General features: G+C 36.2%; 1 protein-coding gene across 1 annotated transcript in view; it reads right to left on the minus strand.

The window, feature by feature from the left end:
• The window catches only part of LOC110400257 (interleukin-1 receptor accessory protein-like 1), a 167,281-nt gene that overhangs the window by 101,510 nt on the left and 53,067 nt on the right, over positions 1-12,704 (minus strand). Inside the window, exons 3-4 of the mRNA XM_021400026.1 lie at positions 3,574-3,760; positions 1,493-1,646 (exon numbers count right to left, since the gene is read on the minus strand). Coding sequence (XP_021255701.1) covers positions 1,493-1,646; positions 3,574-3,760 — 341 coding nt within the window. The remainder of the gene's footprint in view (positions 1-1,492; positions 1,647-3,573; positions 3,761-12,704) is intronic.

Here is a 12,704-nt window from a genome sequence, read left to right on the forward strand (position 1 = left end):
GAAAAAATATGAAAAGATCCTGGATATTGAACTTAAATAAACATGATTGATTGCTAGAATTCTCTCAAAACAACATAAACAATATGATTTCCAGGCTGATCTAATGGAAGAAAATTGCAAACCATAATTCACTTTAATTTCTGATAATGTAGAGTAAATGGGATACATCAAAACAGAAAGCAAACTTTTCACCATAAAAGCAAACTTTTTACTATAAAAATGAACTATTACACAACATAAGTGCGTTTACTAATTGTCAGCATGCAAAACAATTTTATCTATTTAAATATTCAAGAAAAGCCAACAAAATCCTTCTCTAAGATTTGTTTGTCGGGGTTTTTGATACTTTGAGCAAGAGCTTATATCTGCAAGCATCTTTGTGAACCACACAAATTTATTTCATGTTCAGTTTCCCAGGGATATACATTTTCTGCCCTTTTTTCAGGGAAGATTTTATTGAACTGCACTATGCTGTATTGATTGTAATGTTTTCCTGTCCTCCAATATCATCCTATAATTCTAGAGGTTAATTCTCTACCTTAGGTAAAAATACAGATAAACTCTTTCTGTATTTGAAAAACAAAGGTTTGAGGCATAGTGAGAAATTTAGATGCTAATGTTCTTCATTCATTCTGTAGCTGTGTGCATTACTACTATGATACATACATTTTTTTCAGCTATGAGGGATTTTACATATTGTTAAGGCAGTCTTAAATGGAGGTAATACTAAATGCATCTTATTCAGTTGCTGCTTGCTAGTCGATACAATTTATTTACGTTACATAATTACTCTGTGGAACTTGATACCTCATAATAATTTTAAAGCTGAGAATAAATGATTAAAAGAAATAATTGGACTAATGGAAAATAAGTTAATTGACCAAAGAGATCAGGAAGTTCTTGAATTATATATTATAGAAAGCTGGGAGAGAATACCAGAGGAAGAATGCTACCATTCTTCAGTTATGAACACTAATTGAACACTACCCCCTCATATATACTACCTTGTTGCACCGATCTTTCCGGGCTATTGTTTTACAGATACAGCTCATCTCATGTCCTAGGGCAATCAGAGCTACTGTTGTTGGGTTGCAGCTACAGAGATTCTCATGTCCTAAGGCATTTAACCACAAGGAAAAGTACAATGGATTTAATGATCTTATTTTTTGGTTAGAGATAGCACTTCCTGAAATTACCTGTTCCTTATCCACATTTCCCATTCAAAAACATGACCTCTCCAGAAGCTTTTGCAGTAGACTGAAACTCAGACTTAATCATAGTGTTGCACATACTACTGTGAAGTATTCAGAACAACTTTGATGTATCAACCAACCACACTTACACTCAGCAAAGTTTTGAATGAGAGTGGCTTACTTAGGTATAATGACTCAAATACACATAAATTACAGAATCTCAGAATGGTTAGGTTTGCTTAATCACAAAATTAATAGTTTTTTTCTACATATAAGAGATAGTAAGAGCCTGTGATTACCTGTAACCGTTAATTCCGTAGTTCTTCTGACAACAAAGATTCCATATTTTACCTCACAAGTGTAATTTCCAATGTCATCCTCTCTAACTTCCCGAATGACAAGAGAGTCCTTTATAAACCCAATACTTGATCTCCATGTCTTTGACTTGCATTCCTGTTTAAAGATAACAACAATTCAGTGACTATGTTCTTACACTTGAGCCACTGTTGACAATGCTACTCTAAGAAAAGAAGGCTAGACAAGAGGTAGTTATGAACTTCATGTACATTAAATATCTTAAGATACAGTTCAGTGAAGTAAAATTTTAAAAGAAAAAAAGACCGTAAAATTTTGTCAACTGACATACATTTTTCATTCCAACAAGAAAAAGAAGAGGATTTTATTTATTTGGTGGTTTTGCTTTAGTTTTTGACTGGGGGCTCCTATTTCATTTAATTATTTCCCATTACATTTATGTCTGTAATCCATGACCTCTATATCGCAAGTAGCTAGAGGCTGCAAAGAAGAATTTGTTTCTTTATTTTAAACAAAAAGACAATTAAAATAAGTAGAAAAACAGAAAATGAGAATAAGGAGGAACGAAGATAGATTAGATACCTCTTTCTGTAAACATCTTACAATCTTAGTTAAGTTTTATAACTACAAAAACAAAACAAAATAAAATAAAACAAAATCGATATTCCAACTTTTACTACCTAAACATTGCCTTTTGTGTGAAAGTAGCGGCATTTTTTCATACATGTTTTTTGACTCCTTGAAGTGATTAACTTTTCACCTAATTAATTCAGGTGATAATTGAAATAACTTCTTAGAATTTTGCTTTCTTTTGTCTCTAGGTCTTTTTTTTTTTAATAAGCAATACATTTGCAAGCTATCAGAAAAACAGACTGATGTTTTTCATCAGAAAAAATATTTACCTGATTATCTTAGCATAATCATTATTTATACATTATGAGCTTTTTTTTTTTTTAATGTTAAATTATTAGAGGTTGTTTCCACCTGTTCATATAAATGCTGTAAATGACTTGTAAAAATCTAATATCTTTTGAGATATTTTTTTAGAAGCTGGCTACAGTTTTAAATGTGATAAATCTTCAGGTATGTATTGTATTGTACACACAAAATCCAACATGAATATAAGCAAATAGTTGGTTACATACCTCTGAGATATGCTGTCAGTTAATTTAGCCAGAATCCTTCTAGATTACAAGGTTTTGTTTATCAGATAACATAGTCTTGTGCACTATACCTAAATGCATTTACATTATCAGGTGAATTGTCAGACTTTTAAAACACAATTAGAATGTACACCAGCATACAGTTGTACTAGGACATTCCACTATACAGAGCCTGCTACACAATATACAGAACTGAATTTTCAGATTTGCTAAACTGTTTGGGGTCTTTAAATTGTATGCATTACAGCACAAAGGTACTGACTATTTCCTACGAATTGTAAGAAATCCAGAACTCAAGATACTGTTCAGGGAGGTTCTTATGAGCTCCCCACAGGTAACACCTTTTCCTGGAACTTGACCCTTAACTAACAATCTGATAAGTACACAATATTGAAATCAAGGTACTGACTATCAAATCTCTGATAATTGCAAGTAAACCCTAATGTATCAGACCAGATTTTTAAAACTTTTGTTTTTTATGCTGTTAAATCAAGTCATTCATTCAGATAATTGTGCGCATAGTTATTCAATTCCCATTTTTCCAAACAGATTTTATGTCTGAGTTTCTATAAATACACTTTAGTGCTTTTTCTAATACAGCACAAGGAGTTGCTGTATATGCAGCTTGTATGGCTTTACCTTAACATATCAAACCAGCCTGGACCTATACCACTTTTATTCTTTACCTCTTTTGCTACCAGACATCTGTTATCAGCTCTAAAGTTTACCAAAGGAAGCAGTTGAGCCCCTCTTTATCAATTAATTAATTCTTTTCTATCATTGATTCTGCCTGTTCTTATGAAATTCTAAAACAGTCAAAGTTTCGTATAGTATTAGATCATGAAAATCTTCAGAATATTGACAATATATTGTTGAAGGTAAAAACCTTTTGCATTCCTTACCTTGTACCACAGAATCTCAGGCTCCCTAAATGGAAACAAAAAGTCCTCTATTTCAGGGCATGAGATTTCCTTGCTTTTGCTAAGTTCAGCTTTTTCAAAATATTTCATCTTTGAATTGTAGCAGAGTCCAGTGTCATTTTCACCCACCGTCAGCGAAATGGACACTTTCATACAGTAAGTTGAGTTTCTGTAATGCAATAAAAATAGAAATAAAAGTCTGAAATGAAAAAAATGCCGATGTACATGCCGTTGATTTTAAGCCATAATTTTCATCCCAAGCAAGAGAGAGAAAACCAGACGCTGCATTTTCTATGTATTCTGCAGATCTCTGTGATAATTTTACTGCTTTCTTCATCACTAACTACACTTTGTAGAATGTGTTGGCCTTATTCTACAACTGAAGGTTTCTCCCTCCATTTTATTAAACTCCTTCTGACATTACTGTCCTACCTGTGTATTTGAGGACAACAGCAAAAACATACATGCAATAAAATCTAAAAGTATTTCCAGTGATACTAGATAACAAACCTGCTGACTGAAACCATTACAGCACTTTTCAGGGGGTGAACAGATAATGCCATAGGACAAAATGGAAATGGCATCATGAGATGTCTGCTTACCAGATTTGAGCATGCTTTCAAGTGGAATTGGTACCTTTTTTGCAACCTTTACTAAAATGAGCCTTATGACTTCCAATCAGAGAATAAAGGGTGTTTTAAGCTAACAGACTGCAGAATTGTTTACCTTCGCCTACATTCCCCACACTCCCAGGCCAAAACATTACTTCTGCATTATCTAAAACTATCATCAGTTTGGGCTCTGTCCTGAAATTCGTTAACTCCCCTGCTGCTGATACATCAGACAGCTGGAGACTAGGGAAAATTGTTTTGCTTCCCACATTTCACTATGCACTTTAATTAGTCTCAAAGACAAAATTACATGAAAGGTTGTGTTGGGTTTTTTTTGTTTTGTTTTGTTTTGGTCTTTTTTGTTTGTTTGTTTCTTTTTATTTTTTTTTTTTTTGCATTTGGGTTTCCAAGTGGGCAGCAAGTGGGTGTGTAAAGTTGAGTACTCCTCAGGAATACAGTGAGACAATGCAAGATTTATTTCTGCATTTGACCTCTGATTTGCTGAAAGAGGATCCTGCAGTGAGCAATGAGAAAACACTCCTTTTCTTATTTCCATTCTCAGACTCTTTGAGCTGATTGCTGATTTACAACAGTCTTGTGTGTATCAGAAATGGCAGGATGTCAAAGATGCTGATTTTTTCTCATTCTCTTTAGATTTCTAATATGTCTCCTTTTTCTTTCATAGGAGAGGTGACAGAAATGCTTAAGAACAGAGATTAAGAAAGAAAAACTTCATTAAAAAAACTCTACAGTTCAATTTTCTAAAGAAAACACAGATGTAAGAAGAAAGATAAAAGTAACTAAGGAATTGTAAAATATTGTTAGAAATGTAAATTCTGGAATGAAATGAATCTTAGATGTCCAGCTAATTTATGGACAATCAAGGAAATTAAGGAAATCAAACATAAACTTGCTTTTTTATAATAAAGTTATAATTCATTACTTCATTCAAGAACCCATCTGTTTAAACTGAATAAAGTTGTTTAAGCTTTATGCAAAGCAAAGAATATATCCACTGAATATGGCTCACTCTTGCTGGTTTTAAGCTGTACAAGAGCAAGTCACCATTCTTACCTGTACATACAATTCAAAATCATTCAGTGTGTCAATGAAAACATTTTCAGTACTGTACATTACATTATTCCTCCACAAAGATTCTACTTGGAGTACTTATCTGTCACTAGAGAACCTCATTTATAGTCACCTAAGTCGGTTTTTTTCCAAACTGGTCTCTTTTTGTGTTCTTGAAAAACCTATCCCTTGGAAACAGGGAGAAAGTTTAAACAAGCCATCCACCTCTTAAATGGGAGAGGGTTACACTATTGCATGACTGAGAGTAATACATAAGGAGGTACTGACTATCTAATTTCACATTTAAATATTGTCATAAATATTATCACAAATAAATGTTATCTCATGAATTTAAAATTCCTAGAAGGATCTTGGAAAACAAACAATCAGGCAAACATTTAAGTGTAATTCCATTCCTCTAAATATCCAAGCTAAAAATATATTTATTCATTGTCTTCCTTCACTACTCAGAAGAAAATGTCCAAAAATTCTAATTACTGTGGTCCACTTAAAACACTTTCCTGCAACAGTAGCAATGTGAAATGCCAGAGTCAGAAATCTTTCTGAGGAACATTCAAGTTTTCACTGGAACAGAATATCCTTTAATATGTGTAATTTAGGCTTCTGGTTCGATAAAAGGAGAGTATCTCAGACTGTTTATAGTCATTATTTGAAGATGATTCCCCAAATCCCTGCTGGGTGGTCAACATGCCGGGATGCCTCTATAATGTGACTGTGAAGTAGTCCACATGGTACTGGAAATAAACACAGTGATCTAAGAGATCTGTGTGCAGTTGTGGGGCTACAATCTTATCGGGATTATGGAGACATGGGGGATGTTCTCATTACTGGAGTATTGCAATGGAGAGATAATAACTCTTTAGGAAGAACAGGTTGGGAAGACAAGAAGGTGCTTCTCTTTATGTGAGAGAAAAGCTGGAGTACATGAAGATGTACCCGGGGATTATCAGGAACTAACTAAATTTATGGATTAGGATTAATGATAAAACAGGTAATGGTGACATTTTAGGCGAGTCTGATATAATCTGCCTGACCAGAAAGAGCAAGTGGATGAAAGTGTCTAGAGATACATAGGAGCAGCTTCACATTTGCATGCCCTCATCTTCATTAGGGACTTCAGCCACCCTGATATCTGCTGAAGGGACAACACAATTGCACATAAACAGTCCAGCTGGTTCTTGAAAGGTCTTCACAACAACTTTCTCCCTCAGGTGACAGAGAAGCCAAAGAGGAGAAGTGCTCTGCTGGACCTACAATGTACGAGCAGTGAGAGGCTTTTTGGAATTGTGAAGGTCAAAGGCATCTTTGACTGCAGTGACCTTGAGATGGTGGAGATCTGGATCCTGAGGGGAATAAGGAGGGTGAAAACTAGACTTACAGCCTTGAACTGCAGGAGAAAAAACTTTGGCCTGGCAGAGTCCCCTCAGATAAGACCTTGAGAATACAAGAGAGGACCAGAAAAGCTAGTTAACATTCAAGGACCACCTCTTCCAAGATCAACAGTGGTCCATCCCAATGAATAGGATACCAGACAAAAATGCCAGGATGCCTGTGTGAATGAACAAGGAGCTCCTGTGAAAACTGAAACACAAAAACGAAGCCCACAGAGGGTGAAAGCGAAAATGAGTAACATGGGTGGAATACAGAGACATTGTCCGGACTTCCAGGAATGAAGTTAGGAAAGCTAGAAGTCCAAATGGAATTGAATTTGGCCAGGGATGTCAAAAACTAGAAGGACTTCTGTAAGTGCATCAGTGATAAAAGGAAGGCTATGTAAAATGTTGGTCTGTTATTAAATGAGATGGGTGTCAACGGTTTATGGGCATTCGGCCCGGTTCTGTGACGAAGGGGACGGGGGATCCACGGGTCCATGCCCTGGGAAAAGGGAAAAGGGGAAAAGGGTAAGGAGATGGCCCTGAGAGCAAAGAACAGCAGTAACAATCTGAGGAGAAACAAACTAATTTACTAAATAAGATATCGGAATGCAAAACAACACACTATAATACAATAAATAACAATAAATGTACAATCTTTTCCCTCCGGCTGGAAAATAGTAACAGAGGAGAAAAGTACCATGGGGACTGTAGTAGTCTTTCTCTTCTGAGAACTAGGTACATCCAGTACATGATGTTATGATGTGGAATACCAATAACCGAAAATCACAAAACCATGACAGATGGGGAAAATGGTTACACAGGACATTGAAAGTCTGAGTTACTGAATTGCTCTTTGCCTCAATCCTTACTAGCAAGACAGCTTTCAGGAACTCCTAGGTGGCACAGAGTTTTTTTATTGAGGCTCTAAATACTAACTACACTGTCAATTCAGCCCCTCTGGAACTCTGTTCGAAATCAAAACTATAGGGACGAAACAAAACTCACTGTGTTGAGTAACACAACAATATGAGCAAAGAAAATGAAGTTAATGGGCTCACATAACAGAAAAAAAGAGAAAACTGAAACAGTCCCTAGGTGGGAATTAGAAGGAGAAAGATGAGGTGTGTTTGCTGGTTACATCTGGAGTATAATGGATACAGTGGATGTGAAGCCTCTCATCTCTCAGAAACTGCAGCACACAGCAGATCCCTCTGGCAAGCACGCATACTGAAGAGGGTCAGAATGTTAGTGTGTTAAAGTCAGGAAATTTTCCATATGTCTCTTACTGGAGGCAGTAGATTTAACAAGCCAATAAAAAATCCTATATCATGAGTTAAAGAAAATTTTATAAACCACTGGAAGCACTTTTACATTCCCTATTAAGAGCAAATGCAACAAACTGTTTTCTTCCTTTCATTCTCCAATGTGGTCCAACCTGTGCACCTTTAGCACTACACAGCTACACTTCAAAAGAGGACCAGTCTAAAACTTATAATCTATATAACAGCTACTTAGATAAAATTCAGGCAATAAAAAATCACAGAAGTTACGAATACATTGTGGAGGGCATACTAGAACTGTATATATTTCCTCGGCCTTGCATACAAGACAAACTCATTTATTAGGAGTAGGAAGATATTCAGACACCTGCTTCACTGATGTACAAAACATATTTCATAAAATATGACAGAGATTTCTTCACAGTTTGACATGGATTTATAAGGCCCTCTTCACATTAACTTATGATTTGTACATTACTGGTATATAAACCTTAAAGAAAAAACAATATAGACATAGTATCTACTAAATATACAGATTTCAATACAGGTCTTTTGTTTTTGTAGCTATTCAACATCCTTATTCAGGGTTCATTAGCAGCAGAGCTGTGACTGAACCCTGTGATAACAACAGGACATATAAACACATCAAAGACTTAAATCTCCATATCTTCCCTTATATCCCGGGAGCAGTTGCTCTAATGCCCAACTTCCCATAGTTTCTCTGAATCAATGATTCATTATTTCTTATCTGATGTTATTTAACTTAGTTAAATGTGAAAGCATATGGAACACTAGGTGACCCTTAAGGCCCCTTCCAACCCAAGCTATTCTATGAGTCTATGATTTAAATAAGAGCAGAACATGTGCTTTTCACCCTTTTCATTGTTTGAAATGACATTCACCTCACCACTTAATCAGTACCTATTTCACCTAAGCATTAGTTGGTTTGAAACTATTGCAGACGTACATTAAAATGGGATATCTGTCAAATGGGATGTCTGCCATATGGGATACTTATTTTCAGACCTGTGACAGAGGATAGTGCCAGAGTGACAGGTGGAAAAGCCTTACATAGAGAAGTAAAGGAACATGGTTAAGTTTGTGCGAGAGAAGAGGATGAAGTGTAGAAATGTCTTGCAGAGAAAACAAAAGTACAGTTGAATAAAGAGGAGTTATTGATGGAATGAAGAAAAATGAAGATATGAGATCTGTTAAACAGTCATGAATGCAGCCACTTAACATAATCACTTCCTTCTCCAGACAGTGACCCAGCAGTCTGAGCAACATCATAATGACCTTGCTTAATTCCTGACCCACGTTGGTATTTTCTAAAATAAGATCAACAGTTACTTATACAAAGGACACATATGTGGGTTTTTTTCATTCCCCACACTGGATGTGGGATGTGTGTATATATATATAAATATTGTCTTATAGAAATCATCTGGGTCAGCAACTTAAGTATTACCACAAGAAAAATCAAGGAAGGAAATTATTCAGATATTTCTAATTTTACCATGTTAGGTATCTCCAAGATTTTTTTGACCTTTGTATAAAATATTGCAACTATATTTTCATACTCTTGCATATATTTAATTAAGATCAAACATAGCTCTTGAAAATAAGCACTGGACACCACTGACAGTTGCAGCAGTGTCAGTATCATTTTGAAATTAATACTTTCATAGGCCTGCAGTCATGCAGAAGACTCTGCTTTTCCTATCATTCTGTTAAGCAAAAAACACAGGCACAGATGAGGAATTCTCAGGTAGTAAAGTCAAAAGATTCAGTTGTTTTGATAAAAATATCTTAATTCCAGATACACATTTATATGTGTATTACTGTACTTAGTCCAGTGTGGTATCAGTTAATCCAATAGAGAACTGTAACTACATCTGCACAACACGAAAATACAATAAATTTTTACATTAGGGAAGAAAAACAATACATGTATTTTAATTCACAGAATCCCAGAATCATAGGAATTGGAAGGGACCTCTAGAGATCATCAAGTTCAACCCCTGCTAAAGCAGGTTCACGTCAATATGTTGCACAGGTAGGCGTCCAGATGGGTCTTGAATATATCCAGAGCAAGAGACTCCACTACCTCCATGGGCAACCTGTTTCAGTGCCCTATCGCTCTGAACATAAAGAAGGTATTTCTTGTGTTAATATGGAAATTCCTGTGTTCCAGTTTCTGCCTGTTGCCCCTTGTTTTATTTCTGCATGGCACTGAAGAGTCTGCCCCCATTGACTTCCACACTTTAGATATACATAAACAGTGATGGGATTCCCTTCTCAGCCTTTTCTACTTCCAACTGAACAGCCTCAGGTCTCTCAGCCTTTCCTCATATGGGAGATGCTCCAGGCTCCGGATCATCTTTGTGGCCCTGTGCTGTACTCAATTCCTACTGTTATATTCAATCATGTGCATAACTTTGTTATAATATGTTATAATACAATGTAGCAAATTAAAAGCCAATATAGTTGCCATTGTAGAAAGAAACCAAAGAAAAGTTGGAGGTGGTAGAAGTGCTAAAAGTCTCACAGCCATAATCAGTTTAAATATTTTATTACTGCCAATATATGAGAGACTTAACCAGGTGGCTAGGAATAGAAGAAAGAGCAATTAATCTAAATGGACCTTATTTCATTATTGATACAGACAGATAATGAAGACAATCATCACAGAATACTAGCAGTAGCTAACATCACTAAAGGGCTTTGTTCCAACAATTACTACTTACTTGTGATAACTGTACCATGTTACCAAATGTGGTTACATTTAAAGCAGTAACAGGTCTATTTCATCCAAATTAAGTTAAAATGCTAGACTGTTACTAATAACGTTTCCACACACATAAGTGTATACTAATTCTAATTCTGTTTTATGTGATACGTTCCTGTAGGACCATTACATTTCAAGAAGCCTAAAGCAACAACGTGGACCATCTACTGATTTATAAATCTCTGTTGTAGCAGTCAAGTGCCTTTGGGATAGGAAAAGTCAGTTAATATTCAGAAAAAAATGTTTTTCCATCGTGCCTAATCTCAGATTTTATCTATTCTCAATCAGTCTACTTGCTGGTCACGTGATACTTTCAGAGTTGTTTTTTTGATTTTTTTATTTTTTTTCTGAACGATGCAACAAAAAGAGTTGATGACCTAGTCACAAACATTCAAGAGAAGTGCAAAAATCACTTGTACCTGTTTCCACATATAAGTTAAGCTTTTCTTTTACTTATTTCATCCAATAGATTTTCAAGCACAGAAAAAATCAGATCTTAAACATACTTAATACAGAAATAGGAAGCAAGAGGCATTGAGATTTTTCTTTAAGACAGCAAATCAATTTAAATCCAATTTCTCTGAACAAAATTAAATTAGTGGGTAACTTTTCAGAGGAAAAAAAAAAGGAGGAGGAGGAAGAGGAGACACAAGGGGAGAAACAGATAAGAAAATACACAGAAGAATAGCTTCTCTAAATTTAAACTCTTAAAATATAGACATTGCATTTGAATGAACTGCCTAAAAGATTAGGTACTTACAGCCTGATTTCTTTATAAAAGAAATCTCTTAATAGGGCTAGATGAGTTACTCTTATGAAACTGTTCTTCTTTCCTGCACTGGTTATAAATACAAATGAGTAATTGGCAGTCTTGCCTTCAGTCTCACCAGTCAGCTCTGCTGTGAATCCATACAGCTTGGTGTTCCCCAGGGCAGCATCCCTCATCATTTCTGTTCCTCACAGAAATGGGAAAACTGGGACTCTAACAGTTCATTGTCCACTCTGGTGCTTTACCATGCATTTCCTTCACAGGCCAATCCAGGGGAGTATAGCTAATATTGAAAACATACAGTTGTTGAGACTATAAAAAAGTGCTCTTTGGAAAGTTACCTCCGCTTCCACCCTAAGGAGTGAATCTTAAGCCAGCTCCTATTTTGTTTCATTGCGAACAGTACAGCCACAATTTGCTTTCTGTGTGAAGAATCAACTTCCATCTGAGGTGTGTAGGATGACACTACCTTCATCTAGTAAAAAACAGCAGCATTTGAAGTAGCAGTTGAGAGGGAAAATAGACTTCTGTTCATCTTGGCATTGATGATCAGGAACTAAAACATCTCTCTGCAGCTCCAAGTTAGGTGTAATAGAATCATAGGGCAATAAGAAAACCTATCAAATGCAGCAACATCCACTAACACTTTCCATAAAGAACAACAGGCCTCATTCTTTGCATTCATAGAATTGTAGAATCATAAAAAGGTTTGGGTTGGAGGGGATCTTAAATATCACTCAGTTCAAACCCTCTGTCATGGGCAGGGCTGCCCCCACCAGCTGATGCTGCCCAGGGCCCCATCCAACCTGGCCTTGAGCGCCTCCAGGGATGGGGCACCACAGCTTCTCTGGGCAACCTGCACCACTGCTTCCACCTTCTTCGGAGTAAATAATTACCTCTTAATATCTAACCTAAAACTCCTCTTTTAGGTTAAAACTATTCCCCTTTGTCTTATCACTATCTGCCTGTATAAAAAGTTGGTCTCCCTCCTGTTCATAAACTCCCTAAAAGGAATACTGAAAGGACCCAGTGAGGTGACCCCAGAGCCTTCTCTTCTCCAGGCAGACCCAGCTCTCTCAACCTGTCTTTATGGGAAAGGTGGTCCAGCCCTCTGGTATCCTCATGGCCTCCCCTAGACTTGCTCCAACATTTCCAAATTCTTCCTGTACTGGGGGTCCTAGGCCTGGATGCAGTACA

This window comes from Numida meleagris, chromosome 1 (assembly GCF_002078875.1).
Source record: "Numida meleagris isolate 19003 breed g44 Domestic line chromosome 1, NumMel1.0, whole genome shotgun sequence".
Lineage (NCBI taxonomy): Eukaryota > Metazoa > Chordata > Aves > Galliformes > Numididae > Numida > Numida meleagris.